Genomic DNA, 24935 nt, shown 5'->3' with positions numbered 1-24935 from the left:
TATGTGGGGCAATAATAAATACTCCTTTGGGCCACAGGCTCAGACATGCCCCAGTCTGGAAGGTCACTCCTCTCCCCTCTGATTGACACCACCATCAACCACCATCAATTCAGAGTAACCTGTCTTTTCATGATAGCCTTCAAATATTGAAATGAGGCCCATTTGGCTGGTGGAAGGAGTGAAATGGCACACTTCGCTCTGCCCCCATTTCTTTTTTGTGGAATGGCTTTAACAGAGGGATCCCACGCAGGGTGTGAAATACATACACGTATAAACACACACACACACACACACACGCCCTGACACAACTCAAAGCCCCGCCCCCTGCGCACACACACTCTCACTAACACATACCCACACTGGTCTGCCTATACAACCCTCACCCTGCCCTTTTCTCCCTCAGTATCTGCCTGACTTCAGTAAGCACACTGCCTCCTCACCGTCTGCTTTGGATTACACAGTCACCATCACAGAGGGAATATAATACAGGACATCTATAGAGGAGCGGACAGCCCCAACAACAGTAGAGCAACATGGGGAGCAGCATGTCATGTGTTCCCCAACACAACTTCAGGTTCTCCAGCAAGAGTTTCATACGCAGGAACAGGTAAGGGAGGGCAATCCCTCACAAAACAGGTAGAGTCTAAATGTCATACATGTCTGGCTCGTCTGTTGTGGTGTGGAATTCGAGATGGAGGGAATTCCTGGTATTTCACAGCGTTTGAGCTGTGAGGTTTAAATGGAGGTTGTGAGGTTTATGGGATCAGAGTCAGGATCACATAGGGGGTACATGAGAGCATATGAGCAGTGGTATATTTCCAACTGTGTGATACAGTTACCGTTTTCCTCTTATTTGCATCTCCCCGTTAAACTGTCATTTCGGTTCTTGTCAGATAATCTGGTTCCCTTCTCTTATCAGTATCTGACCCGCATTAGAATATAATATAATATAATATAATGGTTTGGATAGAATAGAATAGAATAGTTAGGATAGAATAGAATAGAATCACTGCCGGGACATGAACCAACAATATCCTAGACATTAAATAATTATTTTGGATGGTTCGAAGTTGATTAGTATTGCTGAAAGCTTATGCTACTTTAATGTACTATCAGAGTCATGAAATTAATCAACTTTATGATCCTCAGAGAAATGCTTTTACTTATAGCCACTTAGCAAAGCGATGGCCATGATGGTACAACTGTTATGAATTGCTACTTTACCACATGGTTGACCATTCTGGGGGCAGGCTCTATCTGTGGTAATCCATAGGGTTCTGCCAAGTAGGTTTATGTTCAAATAAAAACAGAGGGCCTCTTTAAAAACGTGCGCACACTTGCGAGTACACACACACACACACACACAAACACACACAGGTGAATTGGTTGTTCGCTTGGAACAATAACTTCCATGTTCTCACTTCCTCTGTGTCCTGCTCTCTCTCTCTCTCTCTCTGTGTAGTGAAAGGGACAGGTTCTGTTCAGTTATTCCCTGTAGAGCGAGAGAATGTGAATGCCAATCTAGTGACACAGAGAATGCTAGGTTCACAGCTATCAGTCTTAGTCTACAATCAGCAATTTGAGTTTACATTTCTGGATCGTGTTAGACAGTCCAGACAGTATTCACAATATATTGTTCTGGCCATTTGATTAATTGTTCAGTAGTCTTATGGCTTGGGGGTAGAAGCGGCTAAGGAGCCTTTTGGACCTAGACTTGGCGCTCCGTTACCACTTGCCGTACGGTAGCAGAGAGAACAGTCTATGACTTGGGTGACTGGAGTCTTTGACAATTTTTGGGGCTTTCCTCTGACACCACCTAGTATATAGGTCCTGGATGGCAGGAAGCTTGGCCCCGGTGATGTACTGGGCCGTATGCACTACCCTCTGTAGCGCCTTACGGTCAGATGCCGAGCAGTTGCCATACCAGGCGGTGATGCAACCAGTCAGGATGCTCTCGATGGTGCAGCTGTATAACTTTTTGAGGATCTGGGGACCCATGCCAAATCCTTTCAGTCTCCTGAGGGGGGAAAGGTGTTGTCGTGCCCTCTTCACGACTGTCAGTCATCACATTCTGATCCAAGCTAGATTATCACCAGCTCAGACGAAGTCTTTGTTGTTATGCTAATGTTATTCAGATTGGCCACAGGGAGATAGAGAGAGAAACTCAAGGGAGAAAAGTTGACTCCCTCTGTTATCAATGCCCCAGAACGGTTTCATTATAAAGCTGTGACACTAATGATAACAGATGGGGTTCAGGCTTGACAAAGGAGGACATTGAAGCCTTTATTTCCCTATTCATGCTCTGCCTGTCTGAGACATAAGCTCTGATTGTTCTGCTCATTTAAATGGGTGACATTGAAGGAAACTGACAAAGGGGGTTCCTGGTCAAATGTGTCCAGATTTACAACACGAAACCAGGCAGTCACTTTACACTCCACACACTTTCAAACGGAAAACCAGACAAGGAAACTCTTCAGAAAGGAACACATTCATCTTGAACTCATCGTTTACATCTGCCATTGAGAAGCCAGCAGGTAGTGCAGCAAACAGATAGGCTAGTTAGGCTACATACCTGCATGGTAGAGTGAGTTGTAATGCATGCTTCTCTTCCCCCCTTCCCTCCCGAGCAGCAGCCGCTTGTTCCGTAATAAGTATCCCCAGGAAGGACAGGAGAAGTCCAACAGCATCATCAATATTCTCTGCACTGTCACTCCCAGGAAGGTATGGAATGTTGGAAAACTCTCTCTCTCTCTCCCTCTTCCTCCCTTTCTCCATCCGCCTCTCCCACTCTCTCTCTCCCGCTTCCATTCTCTCTCTCTAAACCATGATAAACGACATGGACATATTTAATGAACACACAAAAATATTTGATGACAAATTGTCTCATCTCAACCAAATCAGACAAACACAATTACTACGTTGATACATGTTTGTATAATCTTAGAAAAAAGAGGCTATACTCTTTTGTCCCTGTACCTTTGGAAGCAAAAAAAGGGTTATCTTACAGGGACAACTGAATAACCTTTTTTCTAAGAATTAACAACCAAACTTCTTCAGCCCCAATTTAAGTTAGTTTGTTGTGCACAACGGGCTAATGTTCACTAACATGTGATTGGCTGCTTGCAGGAGATGACCCATAAGGATCTGCAGAAGATCGAGAACATTAAGTGGGAACCACCGTTCCCTTACGACCCGGCCAGTGGTTGGAAGAAGAGTAGCATCAATGTCAAGAACTACGGCAGGATGGTCCACAGCTCTAAAGTCCGCTTCCGCTTTCTCCACTGCCAGGTGAGACACAACTAGACACACAGACACGCACACACACAGAGACATGCGCGCACACACACATACACACATACAGAGAGATGCAAGCACACACACACACACGCACACACCCTCTCACGGCACTGCAACACCTCTAAATGATGAAACAACGATAAAGCACAATAAACATATACCTCCACACAGTCATTGTGGGTAATGAGGTCTTTAAACAAGTCTCAACCCCACAGTGAAACAGTGTTTTAGTCACCCCCGACGGGAGGAAAACCAAACAAACAGTTGGAGGGGACAGGATGTAGTCCTAGCTCTGCGGCCTTGTGAAACGCTTAGCTAATGCTTAGCTAACGTTGACGTGGTGACCGACGGTGATAAATAAAAAGATGGTTCAGCATAGGGGACCGCAGGCCACGTTTGAACATGCTGGGCACTGAAGGAATTGGGAAACAACTCCCTGAGACAACCTCAGGGCTGATCTGAGAACAGGTATACTGGAAAATACCGGGCCCAACCGTGGGAATCGCTATCTGTCACAGATGCAATCACGCTGTCAAAGAGAGAGAGATAGAGAGACAAAAAAGGAGTGAAAGAATGGAGTGTTAGAATGGAGTGTCATAGGGGAAAGAACACATTGTTTGGTAACTCAATACAACGCAGAGCGTAAATCGAGGAGGAATTATTGCTTCACTATTTTTGTTGAAAAAGATGTCAAATGGCAAGAAGTGATTGTAAATCACAAGTGGCTCTTTGAGAAATCCCATAAATCCTCAGAATACCACAAGTCCTCATAATACCACACGCCCTCCTAATACAACAAGTCCTTATTATCAAAGTCCAGCACAACACTTCCTATTGGTGTAAAATTACTCACAGTCATTTCAACATTGACACAGCATTATAGGACCATTAAGAAGAAGACCAGCCCGTTTGAAACACAGGATGTTGTTGACAGGAAGCTGATTTGGAGATTGATTCATCATGACATTATGAACGTCCCAAATGGCACTATATTCCCTTTAGTGTACTAATTTTGACCAATAGAGCACTTTATAGGGAATCGGGTGCTATTTAGGACGTTCATAATATCATGATGAATCTATCTCCAAATCATTATTTGGTAATACTGCGTCATAACACCAATCCCTTTGATCATCAGAGAAAAAGAGTGCAGAGGTCTGGGTAGAAACAAAGACTATGTTGCCCCTTAGGACCACCATAATAGACAGAGAGAGGCATATCACTTCCTGACACACACACACACACACTCCCACTCTCTCTTGCTCTCTCTCCTCAGGATGTGCATGACTGCTACCTGGACCTCTTCCAGACACACCTTCATTTTGTCTCCAACAACACCACTGGACTCACCTACCAGGTGAGGCTTTCCAGCTATCTGTTCTTCAAAGTCTGCTATTATGTTATTTACAGTGGCTTGCGAAAGTATTCACCCCCCTTGGCATTTTTCCTATTTTGTTGCCTTACAACCTGGAACTAAAATGTATTTTTTGGGGGTTTGTATCATTTGATATACACAACATGCCTACCACTTTGAAGATGCTACATATTTTTTCTTGTGAAACAAACAAGAAATAAGACAAAAAACAAAACTTGAGCGTGCATAACTATTCACCCCCCCAAAGTCAATACTTTGTAGAGCTACCTTTTGCAGCAATTACAGCTGCAAGTCTCTAGGGGTATGTCTCTATGAGCTTGGAACATCTAGCCACTGGGATTTTTGCCCATTTTTCAAGGCAAAACTGCTCCAGCACCTTCAAGTTGGATGGGTTCCGCTGGTGTACAGCAATCATTAAGTCATACCACAGATTCTCAATTGGACTGAGGTCTGGGCTTTGACTAGGCCATTCCAAGACATTTCAATGTTTCCCCTTAAACCACTCAAGTGTTACTTTAGCAGTATGCTTAGGGTCATTGTCCTGCTGGAAGGTGAACCTCCGTCCCAGTCTCAAATCTCTGGAAGACTGAAACAGGTTTCCCTCAAGAATTTCCCTGTATTTAGCGGCATCCTTCAATTCTGACCAGTTTCCCAGTCCCTGTCGATGAATAACATCCCCACAGCATGATGCTGCCACCACCATGTTTCACTGTTGGGATGGTGTTCTCGGGGTGATGAGGTGTTGGGTTTGCACCAGACATAGCGTTTTCCTTGATGGCCAAAAAGCTCAATTTTGTTCTCATCTGACCAGCATACCTTCTTCCATATGTTTGGGGAGTCTCCCACATGCCCTTTGGCGAACACCAAACGTGTTTGCTTATTTTTTTCTTTAAGGAATGGCTTTTTTCTGGCCACTCTTCCGTAAAGCCCAGCTCTGTGGAGTGTACGGCGTAAAGTGGTCCTATGGACAGATACTCCAATCTCCACTGTTGAGCTTTGCAGCTCCTTCAGGGTTATCTTTGGTCTCTTTGTTGCCTCTCTGATTAATGCCCTCCTTGCCTGGTCCGTGAGTTTTGGTGGGCGGCCCTCTCTTGGCAGGTTTGTTGTGGTGCCATATTCTTTCCATTTTTTTATAATGGATTTAATGGTGCTCCGTTAGATGTTCAAAGTTTTGGATATTTTTTTATAACCCAACCCTGATCTGCACTTCTCCACAACTTCATCCCTGACCTGTTTGGAGAGCTCCTTGGTCTTCATGGTGCCGCTTGCTTGGTGGTGCCCCTTGCTTAGTGGCGTTGCAGACTCTGGGGCCTTTCAGAACAGGTGAATGTATACTGAGATCATGTGACACTTAGAGTCCACACAGGTGGACTTTATTTAACAAATTATGTGACTTCTAAAGGTAATTGGTTGCACCAGATCTTATTTAGGGGCTTCATAGCAAAGGGGATGAATACATATGCACGCACCATTTTTCCGTTATACATTTTTTTGACTTTTATGAAACAAGTTATTTTTTTCATTTCACTTCACCAATTTGGACTATTTTGTGTATGTCCATTACATTAAATCCAAATAAAAATAAATGTTTTTACTGGAGCAGTAATGGATATTAGACATTATGATGACAAATGTAAGGCCTCAGACAATCATACATGCACCTGGCTGGCCTTAGTTTTACGCCAGTTAATAGTGATATTTGCCTACGTAGAAATTGAAATAGAAATACCTTGTATCTCCAAAGTTGAAACTGAAAAACAACCACATTTGACCATTGATGGTCATAAAATCAAGAAAATTCAGAAGCTATTTTGAATAAATGTTCTTAGTCCTAGAGTCATGAAATGTTCAGAGTCTATAATAGGGGAGTAACAGCTTTCAATTAATGTAAAAACATACTATTTGTCAACAATTTAGTTATGAGATATTATCTATGCTTGAAAAACAGTGAATCCCATCCTTTTTTAAAAGTCTATTTCTATGGTCACGACAATGAAACTGTATGGTTAAATGGAATGATTGAATTACTAAGATTTTACTTGTGTTTTGTGCGTGCAGGGGACTCTTCCTCTGAAAGAGCTCACCATCTGCAACCTGCAGCAGAACTGTAACCACAGCCAACTCCAGGAATTTGCCTTCCAGATCAACGGTTAGTTGGCCTTTTACTTGAAAGGGGAAAACAATCACTCCTTGTGGTAGTAGTGGCATTCATAAATAGGACAGCATGGAGCGCTGAGATGTTGAAATCGCTTGTTTCATGTTTTCTATTGACTATAGCCAATCAGTCTGTGTTGAGTTGGCATTGGATGGTCTTGTGTTTATAGTTGTTTATGATTCACAGGCTAACTTCAAGCCGCTCTGTAACTCAGTTGTGTGGTAGGCGAGGTTCTATTCTCAACAACTGAAACAAAGAAAATCTAGTTCAGGAATTTGTATAAGTAGTGACTAAATGTACCTCTTCTTTCAACCAATCTCAAAGCTACTTGGGATCTGTGCGCATAACTTGACTGTCAGGTAACTCTTGTATTGCTGTCAAAAACTCAAAATTAAGTGCATGGTTCTCAAGTTTTGTTTCTTTCTCAGCAAAGACATACATAACCCATATTCATGTTCACAATCCCAAACTGCAACCACACACTATTTTCAAATGGTGGTGTTTCCTATATTCCGACATTCCGGTGACTCAAAAGTGCTGTGACCTCTTTCACCTCCACACAACCCCAAGACTAACTAGAGTCGCCCCTCTCAGCCCTCAGTCAGGGGGCCAAGCCGCTCTTGAAGGCCCCTCTTGTTGTGCGACAGGTGCTCCTGAACTCACTCAGCTGTCGAGGCAGAAAGGCCAGTGCCCGCTCTGAGCCCTGTCAAGACATATAATCTATTGCACATTCCAGGGGCATCCTACTTAATGCCTGCTAGTTTTGTCCCTTAGGATCTGGGCTCATATCCACAAAGTGTCTCAGAGTAGGAGTGCTGATCTATGATCAGTTTTACCTTTTAGATATGAATAAATAAGATTATATGGACAGATCCTAGATCAGCACTCCTACTCTGAGAGGCTTTGTGGATATGGGCCCAGATCTCTAAATGTTCCTGGACTTCATTATCAACCTGACTGTATGTTTGATAATGATGATATAAATTTGTTGTAAGATGAATTTAAGCATGGTTGACAGATCTATTTGTGCCTTAGCCAGCTTCTCTGTCGTCCATTCTATGGCATGACAATTATTATCAGAGGAGTCTGCTAAAGCACAGACATACCTGGCAACCGGGCTAGAATTGGAATGTATTTAGGATTTAAATGTGTTTGATGATGGGATCTTGGTCATTTCTCGGCATTCAAGATGACACACATTGTGAGTAAAAGTCATTGACTTGTAAAGTCAGCTCAAGTCATGGAGAATTTGAACTCTCTTTATTTGTATTTCTTTATCATTCACAATATGTTTTTGAAATGGAAGTGATCTCCTCTATCAAATGTTTTCTTTGCTACCCATGGCCAAAATATACATCACATTCATAGATATTTCCCAGCGCAAACTGATTTAATAAAGCATTGTACTTAAGATGTTTTCCCTGTTCTGAGAGAGACTTTATTTACGTAGAGGGAGGCTGTAGTACACTTGACTGGAAACAAACGTAGAGTTAGCATGACAAAACTCTGAGTCAAGTGAGAGATTGTGCGCAGTGATACCTCTGAATAAAAATTGCTTCACTGATGAATCAGCTTCACTGTTAGCTCCCACCAGGAGTTGACTTAGCATGACATACTAGGAACACGTACGCTCCCGAATACTGCCGTAGAAAATCCCGGAAAGTTCATGCAAAGGTTAAGTTAGTGTCATGTTGTGCTAACTTTTTTCATAACATTTTTGTAATTGTATTCTGATAGAGATATATTTGAAATGAGAGGAGGATGAGACAGATGAGAGGGCATCACAGCCATGAAAAGAGTAGCGGAGGGGGAAGAAAGTGGGAGCCGGACACCCCTGCCTCTAGGGCGAATGGGCTCAGAAGTCCAGAGTCGACAGCACTACCACTAGTCCAGACTCCCATAAGCCAGTTAAGGTGGACAGGTCAGAACAATAGGCCTCGGCTCCTGAAATATTTAACAACCCGACAAGCCTTGGTTGGGTTTTAACTTTTGCTGTCCTCACTTGAACCATGTGAAAATGCCTCCTTCAAGGTCTAAAATGAAGGCTGGAACAAATAGAAAGAAAATCTACAAATGAGAGCAGCATGGCCGCAGATTAGAGAAGCAGTCAGCTGGCAAGGCAAGCATTCCGGACAATGACAAAGGCGTGGGGCTGGAATGAAAGAGGCTATCTCGCCTGTTATCTCTGGTATGTGTAGGGCTGATAAAGGGAGATTCCAGCTCTATTCACCTCAGGTCCTGTAGGCTATATTCCTGTTGGGAAGGAAGGCAGTCCAGAGGGAGGTGGGTTTGCTTCCCCACTAGGTGAGCTGTTATGAGGCCAAAGAGAGCAGGGCCCATATGTATCAAGTGTCTCAGAGTAGAAGGGCTGATTTAGGATCAGTTTGGCCTTTTAGATCACAATGGATAAGATGACATGGACATGGGGGACCTGATCCTAGATCAGCAGTCCTGCTCTGAGACACTTAATGAATACCGGCCCAGGTCGCAAGCTCTCTCCTGTAATGGTTTACATGTAAGTCATACCTAATTCACACATGATTTACGGTATGTTTCCTGTAAAAACAGTCCTATTTTTACCACATTGTGCCATCTGGTTTGCTTAATATAAGGAATTTTAAATTATTTATACTTGCACTTTTACTTTTGATACTTAAGTATATATATATATAAAATACATTTACTTTTGATACTTAAGTATATTTAAAACCAAATACTTTTAGACTTTTACTCAAGTAGTATTTTACTGGGTGACTTTCACTTTTACTTGAGTCATTTTCTATTAAGGTATCTTTACTTTTACTCAAGTATGACAAATGGATACTTTTTCCACCACGGTGGCTGTGCCATGCAAATGAAATCAATAGTTTGTTATTTTGTTCATTAAACAGATAAGACACACTTACATAATTCCGCATGGGCACATCTGGAAAAGAGAGGCTGTGTGTAGCTCAAGAAGCTCATTCATATTAACCCATCGTTCGTTGGCTAAATATTAGGCCTAATACTGCAGTAAATGGATCATCACCAGCCAATGTGATCACACCATCGTACGCTCTCTCTGATTCAGAGGGGTTGGGTTAAATACGGAAGACACATTTCAGTTGAATGCATTCAGTTGTACAACTGACTAGGTATCCCCCTTTCCCTTTCCCTCCTTTCAAACTACCCAGTTATTTTGGTTGAAGACAGATAAACTACAAATGGCTAGTAGGCTAAGTTAGGAACAAATGCATATTAACCCATCATGTATTAGCTAAATATAAGGGCCTTTAAATATTTACCTGTCAAAGTCAAGAAAAAATATGAAATGGCAGTGTGCGTTCATCCAGGCCAAATGCCAATGCATTTCTGTGACAATAGACAGAGCTACATACACTTAAATGGAGAGAATAAATGCATTAAAATCATTTCTGTGAGGCTTTGTCTGTAAAAAGTTGGCGACATGCTGAAGTTGGTGTTTTTGTCTTGGTTTGAAAGGGATATCAGTGGTTTCACCCCTAACTAAACCTGGATTGACGCTACAGAGGATCTTCTGGGGAAGTTTGACAGAATGTGTAATTAACATGACGGAGAGCTCTACCTATCGACAGTGTTTTCACAATACTTTTGTGAAATAGTGGGAAAACCAAAAGTCTGATTTACTAGTGACGACAAGCTGTCATTGGCATAATGTACAGCCTTCTATTTGTAAATGGATAGGGTAGGGCTTTAGCAGGAAGCGCTGGTGGCCCTCTCCCCTCTGACCGCATGACCTTTGACCCCTGCAGGTGTCAGCCTGAACCCCATCATCGTCTACTGCTCCAACCAGGAGGAGATGGACATGTGGTTCGGCCTGCTCAAAGAACACATCGAGATCAACGGAGGCTCCCCCATCGCACCTATCGAGACCTACACCAGGGTTAAGGTAAGGAAATAATACTATGTTTCATTTATATGGCAGTGCAGATGATGGAAATGGAGGAAAGGAGACCAGTTAAGGAGGCCAATGTAGGAGCTACACTCTGGGATGATCCCGATGGTAAAACAGCAATCCATCAACAGGATGTGTTGAGTCATGTAGGTCATGGCTGTCTCTTCCTGAGGGCATGATCCATTTCCAGGGAGCGGTCATGACTGTGACCGCACCACAACCACATCACTAGACTCACATCTGCACTGGGTATGGCTACACCAACAGGTGTGGAAAAGGCTGATCACACACATTCAATAGTGGATGAAATATACAGTGCCTTGCAAAAGTATTCATTCCCCTTGGCGTTTTTCCTATTTTGTTGCATTACAACATGTAATTTAAATAGATTTTTATTTGGATTTCATGTAATGGACATACACAAAGTAGTCCAAATTGGTGAAGTGAAATGAAGAAGAAAATAAAAAATTATAAAAAATAAATAACGGAAAAGTGGTGCGTGCATATTTATTCACCCCCTTTGCTATGAAGCCCCTAAATAAGATCAGGTGCAACCAATTACCTTTAGAAGTCACATAATTAGTTAAATAAAGTCCACCTGTGTGCAATCTAAGTGTCACATGATCTGTCACCTGATCTCAGTATATATACACCTGTGCTGAAAAGCCCCAGAGTCTGCAACACCACTAAGCAAGGGGCATCACCAAGCAAGCGGCACCATGAAGACCAAGGAGCTCTCCAAACAGGTCAGGGACAAAGTTGTGGAGAAGTACAGATCAGGGTTGGGTTATAAAAAAATATCTGAGACTTTGAACATCCCACGGAGCACCATTAAATCCATTATTAAAAAATTGAAAGACTATGGCACTACAAACATATGGAAGAAGGTACGCTGGTCAGATGAGACAAAAATTTTGCTTTTTGGCCATCAAGGAAAACGCTATGTCTGGCGCAAACCCAACACCTCTCATCACCCCGAGAACACCATCCCCACAGTGAAACATGGTGGTGGCAGCATCATGCTGTGGGGATGTTTTTCATCGACAGGAACTGGGAAACTGGTCAGAATTGAAGGAATGATGGATGTCGCTAAATACAGGGAAATTCTAGAGGGAAACCTGTTTCAGTCTTCCAGAGATTTGAGACTGGGACGGAGGTTCACCTTCCAGCAGGACAATGACCCTAAGCATACTGCTAAAGCAACACTAAGGGGAAACATTGAAATGTCTTGGAATGGCCTAGTCAAAGCCCAGACATCAATCCAATTGTGAATCTGTGGTATGACTTAAAGATTGCTGTACACCAGCGGAACCCATCCAACTTGAAGGAGCTGGAGCAATTTTGCCTTGAAGAATGGGCAGAAATCCCAGTGGCTAGATGTGCCAAGCTTATAGAGACATACCCCAAGAGACTTGCAGCTGTAATTGCTGCAAAAGGTGGCTCTACAAAGTATTGACTTTGGGGGGCTGTGAATAGTTATGCACGCTCAAGTTTTCTGTTTTTTTGTCTTATTTGTTGTTTGTTTCACAATAAAAAATATTTTGCATCTTCAAAGTCGTAGGCATGTTGTGTAAATCAAATGATACAAACCCCCCAAAAATCAATTTTAATTCCAGGTTGTAAGGCAACAAAATAGGGGGGTGCCAAAGGGGGTGAATACTTTCGTAAGTACAAGGGCCTCTACACTAGCAAAGAAAAAAAGCATTAATGCTACATTGCTCCTATATCACTTCCAATGGTGACAGCTAGTGTAGGAACAATTGTTGTTTCGTTATACAGTTTTCTCGCCCAGGAAGTATAATATTATGTAAGTATGATTGTGTCACTTTCAGAGAATGAAAAGCCCCATCATAATAGCAATAATAGCTCATACTGTGGAGAAGTTCTGTATGTGTTTAATGTTTATTTCTCGTAACTGGTGGGGTGAAGTAGATTATTTCCATGCCTCGCTAATGTAAACATGTCTACCTGTTTCCAGCAGAACGTAAAGGAGAGCACGGAGTGGAGAGAGGACCTGAGGAACTCAATCAGTAAAGACCCCATCTATGAGTGGGAGGGTTCTCAGCGTGAGAGTCTGGGGCCCATCACGTTCGTGACCAAAGTCCGTCTGCAGCACCTCCCCTGCCAGGTACAACACCCACCTATGCTCACCTTTCTGTGGTTTATGATGTGTCTATGACGCATTGTAACCTGTTACTGAAACATTATATCTTGTCAGTGAAACATAATATACCTGTCAGTGAAACACTATAACCTGACAGTGAAACATTATGTGACGAGTACTGAGGATACGAAGAGGCAGGACGCAGATGCAGGAATCAACAATGTAAAGGTTTACTTAACACTGAGCAAGAGAACAACAAAGAGCGAGTACACGACATGACACTAACAATCACACACAACACAACACTTAACAGTCCAGGGCTATATAGGGGTGGTGATGAGATGATGAGCTGCAGGTGCACTGGAGGTGATTAGGGTGCGTTGGGTTTCCATTCTGGTATTGCCGAGGTGGTGCGCTTAGACCGGTGGCTCAGTAGACCGGCAAATCAGAGTGGAGCAACGGGAGGAGACGTGACACATTATAACCGGTCAGTGAAACAATATAACCTGACAGTGAAACATTATAACCTGTCACTGAAAATTATACCTTGTCACTGAATCATTATAAACATGACTGATTATTGATTTTAGAGACGGCAGGTGGCTTAGTGGGTAAGAGCGTTGTGCCAGTAACCGAAAGGTCGCTGGTTCTAATCCCCGAGCCGACTAGGTGAAAAATCTGTCGATGTGCCCTTGAGCAAGGCACTTAACCCTATTTGCTCCTGTAAGTCGCTCTGGATAAGAGCGTCTGCTAAAAAAAAAAAAAAAAAAAAGAGACACTTTTTGATATTCAAATATCACTAAAACGAAGAAGCCTGTATGTACAATCCACATTGCGCATAAACAGAGAAGACACATTTAAGAAAGATGAATAAGAGAGAGTGTTTTCATGGTCTTGACTGTTGCTATCTTGTTTTGTGAAACCAGACAATTTATGGAATTGTCCATTAGACAGTTATGACTCCCACCTGTTGTCAGACAGATAGCGGTGATCTGAGAATGAGGAGTAAACATAACATTATCAATCAATAACATTTACCTCAGAGCCCACTAACACTCTCTCTCTCTCTCTCTCTCACTTTCACTCTCACTCTCACTCTCACTCTCACTCTCACTCTCACTCTCACACACACACACTTACTCTTTCGCAACTTCACCATGACCTCAGCACAACGTAAGGAGTGAGCATTGTTGTCTGCTGGGACTCTATTCCTTGAGGGAGTGTATGGGCAGAACACTAGTCTACTACAGTTACCACAGCACTTACTCCCTAGCTCTCATACTTTCCTACAAGACGTGATGTTACTCTGCTAACCGATCGGGACAGTAACCAAAGAAATACATGATGCTGACTAGGCTTAATCCTATAAAACAACATTGCTCATGTAGCCTGTGGGTGATTCTGCCAATTAACGTTTGGTGGGAAAGGGCGGTAGCCTGATTGAATTATTTGGATGGGAGATTGAAGGGCTTGTAAACTGGGTGTGTGAAAGGCAGTTGCTTAGCTCACGCAGCAACTTGACTCACCTCACAGCTGGAATGTCAGCTGTCTTTCCAGACACGCCCTCAGCAGGGCAGAGAAACACTCTCACGGGCATGCAAGTGCGTGCGTGCCACACATACACACACACATACACACACACACAGGTTTGGGTAGGTTACTTTCTAAATGTAATCTGTTAGTTACTAGTTACCTGTCAAACTCAGTAACTTAATCGGATTACATTCCTCTTAAGAGGCATTCAAAGAAGATAAAAAAAGAATATTACCAATTGAACGACATCTATTGCAGGATAAATCAATGTTAGAGTTTACATAGCTGGCCATAAATGGATGTTGCATTTTACTTTAGGGGTTGATTATGTCGGCTTCTTCCAACCCATTGCTTTCTACTACAGATAATAATACGTCTAGGCTCTATCTTTACATTAAAAACCAAAGTCTGTCAGATTCCCAGTCATTCCAATTAGAGGAGTATTTTTGTCTGTAATAAAGCCCTTTTGTGGTGAAAAACTCATTCTGATTGGCTGGGCCTGGCTCCCCAGTGGGTGGGCCTGGCTGCCAAGTGGGTGGGCCTATGCCCTCCAAGGCCCACCCATGGCTGCGCCCCTGCCCAGTCATGTGAAATCCATAGATTAGGGCCTAATGAATTTATTTAAATTGACTGATTTCCTTATATGAACTGTAACTCAGTAAAATCTTTGAAATTGTTGCATGTTGTGTTTATATTTTTGTTCAGTATATTTCGATGTAAGGGCCTTCTATATTTGACACAGAAAGCCCAGTAGAACTATGTAACTGATTGCATCTGAAGTGAGCACACATGACACTCTTCAATTAGGTACTCTTACACTGAACACAAGATACATTGACAGGACATAGACATTTGAATTAATTAGCTAATATTGAATGTAGTGAGAGTTGATTGTTTCTATTGTGTCAACTACAGGAGCAGAGTGACAGACTACTGGTGATGTACCCAGCCACTCTGATCATCCTATCAGAAGAGAGCCACGGCCTTTTCTACAAGGTACCTTTAAAACGTCCCATTGAACCATACAGATGTAGGATCTTAATTTGAGCCAGTTTGCTACAGCAAGAAAATAATCCTGCAGCAACAGGAAATGTCAATTATTATGTGGATTATAATTAATGGGCATTTTTGTAGGGGCTGACATTTTTTATTAGGGCAAATCAAGTCTGACATTTTAAATGGAAATGACAAACTAGAAGCCTTTTAAAACCTCAAATAATAATAATAATAATAATAATAATAATAATAATAATAATAATAATAATAATAATAATATAATATGCCATTTAGCAGACGCTTTTATCCAAACGACTTACAGTCATGTGCGCATACATTTTTACGTATGGGTGGTCCCGGGGATCGAACCCACTACCCTGGCGTTACAAGCGGCATGCTCTACCAAGTTCACATTCCCTGCTGTGCAGAAAGATTCTCAGCAACAAAAGAGTGATCAAATTAAGATCATAAATCTTTAGATGTAGACACTTAAATAGCCTGGTCCCAGATCTGTTTGTGCTATCAAGTCAAATCCTTGTCATGCCAATTAGTGGCACGGAGTTGGCATTATAGCACAAACAGACTGGCATTCAGGCTAACTCTTATTTACATTATGTACTATACAGTAAATATACTGCTCTGATCTGAGTCTCACCCCAAGAGCTCATATACAGTAAGTGACTCATTGCCTATGACACCTTGATTATGCTTGAGGACCTTAATTTGTCATGTTTGCAGTCCTCTCCCTCTGATCTGTCTTTGTGTCAGGAGTGTGTGTAATGGTATGTATAACGGTGTGTGTGTGTGTGTGTGTGTGTGTGTGTGTGTGTGTGTGTGTGTGTGTGTGTGTGTGTGTGTGATTGCAGGGGAAACTTCCACTTAACATGGTCACTGTGACCACACCCTGCCAGGACGTCAAGCCCAACACCTTCATGATCGAAGGTAAATTGACCACTGTCGCCCACTTATTGTCCAAGCCTCCGTTCAAATACGACATATGTATTTGACACAGGTCTATTATGACGTATAGAAACTTTCCAAATGTCGACAAAACAAAAAACGCTTTTATGCGCAAATATTGATATGATATATGTTTAAGCAAAAGGCAGTTTATTAAACATATTCCTCTCCGTCTAGCGTCGTTGGTTTTGTACTTCCTCTCCTGTATGGTTTCACCAACAATAACCATCATATCGAAGTAAACTTGGAGTCACGCGATGACAGTGTGTGGTCCTCCCACTACGACTCGTCTGACATGTTGTGTGGTCCTCCCACTACGAAAGCATGCAGTTTATTAGGCTACAGATGAAATAAATTCAGATGAATTTAACAGGGTGGTGAAAGTGCAAGGTGATGAGCTTGATGCTCCTTTCCAATCAATATCGAGGGTCTTATTCTGGTGACATGATCATCGTCTGCTGTTTGACAAATAAAAATAATCTCACTCATTTGTCCATAATAATGTCACCATGTAGGCTATGTGTGCGCTCTAGCCAATGTCACGCCGTTGACTAGAGCGCACATGCCAATACCAGAGTGGGCATACTTGCTATATCGAAACATATTTTATGAGAAAACCATCAGTAGAGTTGAAAATTCGATGGAAACCCACTTAATTAGTAGTTTTTATTCCGTACATGGGAATTTAACCACAAAAGGTATTTTTATGTGCACAACGTCATCACGCACAGCCTTTTGTCGGCAACAAATCAATTTGATGGAAACATCTCTGGTGGGAAAATGTGTATGAAAATGTGTCGCCAATTGAATGTAAATCTAGCATGCACATTTCAATGAGTGACCTTACCCATTGTTTGGCCCTGCTTTCACAGGCAAGATGATAAACCCTATCGTGGTGTCCTGTCCGGATAAGAGGGAGTTCTGCGACTGGATCCAGCACTTCAAAGCCTTCGATGTCCCTGTGCTCAGCCCCCCGCCCCCCGTTTATGACATAATCTACACCCCCACGCCGAGAGAGGTGAGACATTAGATTAGAACAATAAGGGCCTTAACTGTGTCCATTCCCTTGTCAGTTCTTAACATGTTGTGTTGTATTTTTCCCACTAGGCTCCAGAGTTTGATAGGTGGAGTGGGAACAGCCAGAGCCGGAGTGAGTCTCTGAGGCTGGGGCAGTCTGCTGGGAGTGAGTCACGGGGATCTGGGTCCGGGTCCCACCACCTCCAGTTCCCCCCTAGACATGAGGACAACCCTCTGTCCCCAGGTTACACAGAACCACTATGTGTAAGTGTGCACTTGAATACTTTCTACCAGGCCTGGATCAAATACATATGTCAGATACATTCAAATACCAAAATAAATTAAATTAAGTACACGTCAAAGTATTTCAAATGTATTTGAGCCAGTTCTGCTTTCTACGAAGGAACTAGGGTGAAATTGAATGTGTACTACTTCCATGTGAACTAGCCCACTCAAAGGTAATTTATTTACCTTTACACTAAGACGTGGGGCGTTGTAAGGCTCTGCCCTGTGGTGGTCATTTTTACGTAGCTGGTATATATAGTATCTGATATCCACAGGACTCCATATCATTAAAGCGCTTGTTTGTTTTGGTGGAGTTGAGCTGAGCATCAGGAGCACTTTTCTTTTCCAAATGTGAATTATTAACCAAGGTCTAGAGACTGTGCAACCCAAGCCAATGCTGAAGTCCTTAATCCTCTCAAACGAAATCATTCGTCGTGTTTTCCTGCTCCGAAATAACACCATTAAGATAACTTTAACCATGAGAAATGAGGGGCACTTACACGCTGCCTCAGCAATCAACAGGTTACCTGATAACGGAAAGTGCTTCAGATTGAACAGAACTATCAAGACCTTGAGTTGACTTCCTAAAGAGAGAATGACCCTACAGACTGGTCGGTCATCCAATTAGCTTATACTGGGAAAGGCTCTGTGCCCACAAGACATGTGGTTCTTGGTGTGTGTGTGTGTGTGTGTGTGTAGAGTTTAGTTTACAAACATTTATTTAAGTGTCACTGCACAATGATAGTCTTTTTATTTTTTTTCCCACATTGTGGACAGACCACTCAAATTGAGTTGAGACACTAAAACATGGTACAGGAGTCATCTATAATACATTGCATCATCTATACACATATATGCAAAAACAAAAAACAGTCGATAAAAGGACAATTAGGCACTTATAAAGAAATGTCTCCATTGGAGGATAAGGTGGCAGGATTTGGCGCAGGCATATACATTATTGTTACCTGATAAAATGTCACATAATTTATTATTTTCAGACTGTTAACATTTTCCTTTTGGCTGGATAGCTGAAGAAAAATATCATCCCTAATGTCGTTGTATAACCCACAGTAAAGCAAGGCATGCGCTTCAGTTTCAATGTAACCATCATTACAAAAACGACATACACGTTTACCTACAACCTGGTCTCAGAGAATTTCTTATTATTCTGTATGTAAATTTGAGACACTCCATTTAGTATGAAATGGTACGTTTCGTATGGTATGTATTAATTTGTGGATGTCCATCACCCATTTCGTATGATATGTTACGAATTACAATTCATATTATATGTTAAGAATTTGCATAACATAAAATATGTTACGAATTCGCAAAACATAAAATATGTTACGAATTTCCGAAACATACAATATGTTACGAATTTGCTAAATGTATGATATGTTACGAATTCTAGCTAGGTATCTAGGTGGCTAACGGTAGCTAGCTGGCTAACGTTAGCTAGCCTAGGGATTAGGATTAGGGTTAAGGTTAGGGTTAAGTTTAGGAGTTAGGTTAAGGTTATGGTTATGGTTAGGGGAAGGGTTATCTAACATGCTAAGTAGTTGCAAAGTAGCTAAAACGTAGTAAGTACTTGAAATGTTGCTAAAATGCTAAAGTTGTCCGTGATGAGATTCGAACTTACAACCTTTAGGTTGCTAGACATTCGCTAACATGCTAAGTAGTTGCAAAGTAGCTAAAAAGTATTAAGGAACAATAGCATCATATGAGGTTTGCCAGATTGCGAGTTTCTTTGAATAGCACACGTTGGGCCGGTTTCCCGGATCTGTATTAAGCCTACTCCTTGATTCAAAAGTTTGCGCAATTGAGAAAGTCTTGAGGATTGAGTAGTAGGAGCGGTGTTTATTCGTATCACCCTGGCTTGTTGCGATGTCACTGAGCATACTTGACCTTTGCCCTCTGTCTATGTGTGTCCTTACAGTACAACTCCATTCGGCCCTCCTCCACCGAGACGGCTCGGCTGGGCAGCGGCAGTAACAGCGTGTCGTCCCACGCCGCCAGGCCCGAGCGTGACCTCCGACCTTTGTCACAGCGCTGCTCCTACCTCCCCCCAGAGGGGCCGGTGGTGCTGTCCCCCGTGTACAACACCCCCTACTCAGGCCTGCACCGTGACCATGCCAGCACCCCGCAATGCCTGGAGAAAGCCCCCCTCGTCAAGGTACTAACTTCAGCCTGGCGGCTAACTTGATTATGGAATATTCCCTCTGGGACTTTGCTTTGCATTTTACATTTTAGTCATTTAGCAGACACTCTTATCCAGAGCAACTTACAGAAGCAATCAGAGTTACAGAAGCAATCAGAGTTAAGTTCCTTGCTCAAGGGCACATGGACAGATTTTCCACCTAGTCAGTACATCATGGGTGCTAGAACTAAAATAGACTAGTACCACAAAGCAACAGGTCTGTGAGTTAAAGAAGTATATGGTAGTACCTCTTTAGCTTAATTCAGACGATGTGTCTTCAGGGAGATATTACATCATAAGTGCTGGACATGAAATAACTTTCCGTAACACACAGACAGTTGTGACGCTAGTAGACTACACCCCCACTCCCCCACCCCTTTTCCTTTCGCCCCTCTGTAGCTCATGTCTGAGATTAGAGCCATCTCTCCGCTTGGTAACCCTACTCCAAATCCCAGCGCTAAGTGCGGCTTAAATGATTAGCTTCTGCTAGCCTCGGAGCGTGAGAGAGTGAGAAAAGAGAATGGCCATTCATGCACAGTGCTGCAAGGAACAGCTGACTGACTGAGGCTCGGAAGAATAATAATAACCCCTGGAAATCCCTGTGTGATTAGTCAAACAGCTGGAGCACCCCTCAGACGTCCCCGAAGTACGCATCGCTGTCCGCCCCCCAGCGCCACTCAGACATGTGCGCCCCCTGGCAGCCCCTGTCGCCCCTGTACGACGAACCCTGCACCCCTGACACCTACGCCCAGGAGGAGGAGAGCCGGCCCAGGCAGCAGCCAACGGTAAGTCGGTCACGATACTGGATCTATATGTCTCAGTTTACACCACAACCGCACTCCCCACCAACTCACACACACATACTGTACACACACATATTACATATGCACACATGAACTGTACAAAAAATAAAAAGTACACACAATCAGCTACATGTGCATATAGACGCAGGCACACGCAATGCACGCATACAGGGAAGCGTTTGACCAATGGGTGACGCAGGCAATGGACAGAGGCTAAGGCCTGCATGCTGTTGATGACTAATTGATTATTTCTGATGCATAATGAAGTGGACTGCTGAGAGATGAAACTCCTTGTCACTAGCAACGTCCTGTCCATATACATGGCCTGTATTTTAGAGAAATATGATTTAATCGATTGAATGGAAGTTTCCTGTCTAGGTGTGTCTAGATTTTAAACACCATATTGACACGTGTGTGGTTAAGGTCCATTTCTCGTCATTGGCTATATATGCAAGACTGTCATTGGACAGGCACTTCAATTCCAATTACTACTACTAACTGCTGGCTTTATAATGCTCTCTCCCTTTGATTCTCAGCAGCAGTGTTGGAGAGGACCACCACAGAAGCAGCAGGACCCTCATCTCCTACCCTCCTCCTTCCAGCTGCGCATCCCTCCCCTGGGCAAGCGCTGCCGGAGGAGTCTGGTGCACTGCCAGGGTCTGGAGATGGAGGGCCCTCAGGGGCCAACGGACCAGAGAGCTGAGGCAGACCAGAGAGCTGAGGCTGTCCCCAGATTAAGGCTACTGCCTGCACCCAAAGCAGTGCAAGAGGAGGTGAGAAACAGACACTCAATGCTTTATTGTTACGGGTCAATATGTTTTACAGATGTAGGATCTTCATTTCATCACTCTTCTGTTGCTGAGAAATGCAAACGTGTAGTGTATTTAAGGTTGAAAAAGGTATCTAAAGTTTGATTTGCACTAACAAAAAATTTATCAACACCTGCAAAAGATGTCCATTAATTATAACCAACATAATAATTCACATGTCCTGTTGCTGCAGGATTATTTTCCTGCTGTTGGAAACTGGCTCAAATTAAGATCCTACATCTGTCCAGTGTAGACTTGTAAATGCAATATTTAACATTGTATGTATGGTACGGACATAGGCCAGAATTAAACCTAAACCTATTTGTAGCACTTGAGCCGACACCTGCAGCCTTTACCTTGAATGCAGTCTCCGCAAATGCAAGTGCATTGCCTTTAAAAGGCGCATTGTCAACAGCGCTGTAAGACTTGAATCCCAGCCATAGTTAATGCATTATGTCTCAATCATATTTACCGTATTTAGAATACTTTTGAATAATCTACATTTGTTGTACTCTATAATAATAATCTCTAAAGTACTATTTGTTGTTCTTGTACATGTGAAACAACTTTCTATCCTCTCATCTTTTGACAGAAGCTCTTCCCATCGATGGCTGCTGTGAACACCCCCCAGATGCTGTATGGTTACTCACCAGGTAAGAATGTCAAGCATGCTCATGTAAACTAACACACCGCACATCACATTGCAACAACATTCCTCACCTTGTACAGCTAGGACCAGAAAATGATACACTTTAAGATGTGACACAAAGAGAAAATGTTATGTTTTTAAAACTGAAAGGGCAAAGAAGTTGGTTACCTTTAACTTACTCCGTACTTAGCGTTTCTGTCATGCACACCATTTCAAACCCGTCTATTATATTGTCACGTCGTCATTCGCACACTAAAATCCCACTTAGTTGGTAACGATCTACTTCAAAAACCTCAATGACACAGAGGTCTGTTCATAGGGGGACTGGAGTTTTACCCTTTCTAAGAGAAACAGGGCACATTTGCACATGCAGTATAATATACTATATAAAACATTAGAATATTGGACTGTCACTGTCAACATGCAGTTTGAAAGAAAAGTGAAGGAAAAGTGCAGGAAATGCGCAGATGTGCCAATGAAATGGAGCTTAGGCCAGCTTTAAATGCCATGTGTGCAGGTGTCTCATGGGGGGGAAAGCCCAGTGAAAGAGAACACTGTTCCAGACAGGGTTACTGCTAGCCATGATTGACAACACACAACTGGGCTAGGACCGCTCGCTCTAGCTCATATCTATGGGTCCTTTTATCTCATATAAAAACAGGACGGGATTTAAAGAGGTTATCTCGGTATCTCCAAATATAAACCCACTATAAAATTGGCTATAACTCAGGACATTCCAGGTGATCATTTCAAGTCGTATGTCTTTGCACAATTCTGAGGAAAAAACAGAGGACAAACGTGGGTGCTGTTGTATAGGCATGCAACAGGACTGGTTTTACAGTACAGTAACATTGTATGTAGCAGTTCACACACACCATGAGAGAGTTATACATTGGACCTGGTCCAAAACTGGTTGCCCAATCTGGGCGAGGTCTTGTATCCTTCTTCTTCTACTCTTCTAAAACTAAAATCTGGGAATCGTGTCTCTCTCGCCCCCACAGATCACCACTCATACCTTGAACCATCCGAGCCAGATGACCAGGAAATGGACTATGACAACATTTGGGAGTACGACTGCAATACCGAGATAATTCAACCCATGTCTGGAATTTCGCCACACTGGACAGGATTAGACGTTGGGGCCAGAGGCCTGGGTGCCATGGCAACCCACCAGCAGAGATGGTTATAAAACCAAACAATGGGCCGGCACTCGTCTGGACGTGTGCAAACAACAGATCCCTATCAGAGAGCCATTCAGTGACCCAGAGTGGAAGCTCACTACTGCATATCATGGTTGCGCCCCAAATGGCACCCTATTCCCGATATAGTGGGCTCTGTTTAAAACTAGTTCACTATATAGGGAATAGGGTGCCATTTGAGACACAGGCCATATCATCCACAAAGCTTGTGAATAATGTATTTGTTAGATAGTCAAAATAATGCTTTAAGTGGCCATGAGATAAAAGGTACGTCTTTGCATTAATGCTGCGATACTGTGTACTGTATGTACATGCAGATAAACATGATTCAGCAAAAACACTTTCCCACACAACAGTATAAAAACTTGGGAAACTGAGCCTACCACTGTTAATGTAGCATTAAAAAAGTGCAAAATGTACATAGTTTCAATCCCTGAGCGCTTGAACATGTTATTTTTTTTTTACTACTGTATCTTTGCACTGCATTGGGCTTCATTTCAATGTTGAGTTTTTTTGTTGTATTTTTAATGGGCATTTTCTATAACGCCGTCCTCTTTACATGCTTTTATATTGTTCACTTTTTGATTAATATATTATATCATTATTATATTTTATCATCATAGACAACATGTCTTTGGTTGTAAGCTGTAAAAAGCATTCCAGCAAACTTAATAATAGCAACACATCTGTATTATTTATTTAATGTTCTGAAATAACAAGGCAAACATTGATGGCTTGAATGGAGTTGTGCTACTGCTGCAAAATGTTGCTTGTCTTTGTGGCTTGTTTCTCATACTTTTAGGTATTTATTTATAATATAAAAAATACATCAATATTTTGTATTCTTGTCTAAAGTTTTTAATATAAACTAGTATTGATATTATTTTCATTATTATACTGTGATTATTTTCATTGATGTTTAGTAGTAAGTAATTATGACCTAAAACAAACTAAGACATTATATAAATAGGTAAAACTTTATAACACATTTCCTGCATAAGTATGAATAAACTATTTATAAATAGTGTACATCTATATTTATATAGATGTATAAGCATTACAAGTAAAAAGCATTTAACATTTATAATCATTTATAAAACATTTTTTACATGTATTAACATGAATATTCATTTATAATGGTTGGAAGTCATTATAAAGTGTTCCCTGACAGTTAATCTCTTGCGGACAGACCATGTAAACATAAATAGTATTGACCTATTACCCTAGACTTTAGTTATGAGTTAACCGAGATGACCTGACAGTAGAGTACTACTGTACAACAGACAACTTCCTTTGAACTAATAGAAGCTAATAAATCAGATAGTGTAAAGTAAGATTAACTAATATCAAACGTACTGAGAGGAATGCAGTACAGGCATTTGAAGAAATGTGTATTATTCAGTCAAAACAAATACTTTTTTACTAGTCAGTGAACTGTTCTTGATTTTGAAAAAAATATTTAACTTTGGTAAAACGAGCACATGCCTGTAGACTGGTGTTATTTCACCCAGGATCTTCAATCTGTGACGCTCCTCTCGTTCTCTCTCATGGCCCAACCTCGCCGTCTGCTGGTGAAAGACAGACATCTCTACAATTGTGTTGGAACCCCACGTCTATGGAGTGCCTATCTGTTGCAAATT

The 24935-nt window shown here is 42.1% G+C and overlaps 1 protein-coding gene across 3 annotated transcripts; it reads left to right on the top strand.

Annotated features, from left to right (window-relative positions):
• Positions 1-420: 420 nt before the first annotated feature.
• On the top strand, positions 421-24135 carry LOC121538299 (probable pleckstrin homology domain-containing family N member 1). 3 transcript variants are annotated; one of them, XM_041846175.2, is made up of 16 exons: positions 421-607; positions 2631-2721; positions 3127-3288; positions 4574-4654; positions 6731-6821; positions 10598-10734; positions 12722-12868; positions 15293-15373; positions 16240-16315; positions 17206-17351; positions 17441-17614; positions 19575-19811; positions 20447-20620; positions 21175-21411; positions 22040-22100; positions 23098-24135. In XM_041846175.2, the coding sequence occupies exons 1-16, from the start codon at positions 534-536 to the stop codon at positions 23283-23285; spliced, it is 2157 nt and encodes a 718-aa protein (XP_041702109.2). In that variant the 5' UTR covers positions 421-533; the 3' UTR covers positions 23286-24135. The 3 variants fall into 3 exon arrangements, with proteins under 3 accessions (XP_041702109.2, XP_041702110.2, XP_041702108.2); XM_041846176.2 differs by having other exon boundaries at positions 12719-12868; positions 21178-21411; XM_041846174.2 differs by having other exon boundaries at positions 12719-12868.
• Positions 24136-24935: the final 800 nt, after the last annotated feature.

This window comes from Coregonus clupeaformis, chromosome 24 (genome assembly GCF_020615455.1).
Source record: "Coregonus clupeaformis isolate EN_2021a chromosome 24, ASM2061545v1, whole genome shotgun sequence".
Classification (NCBI taxonomy): Eukaryota; Metazoa; Chordata; class Actinopteri; order Salmoniformes; family Salmonidae; genus Coregonus; species Coregonus clupeaformis.
The sequence above is the reverse complement of the archived record's forward strand: the minus strand, read 5'-3'. Positions and strand labels throughout refer to the sequence as shown.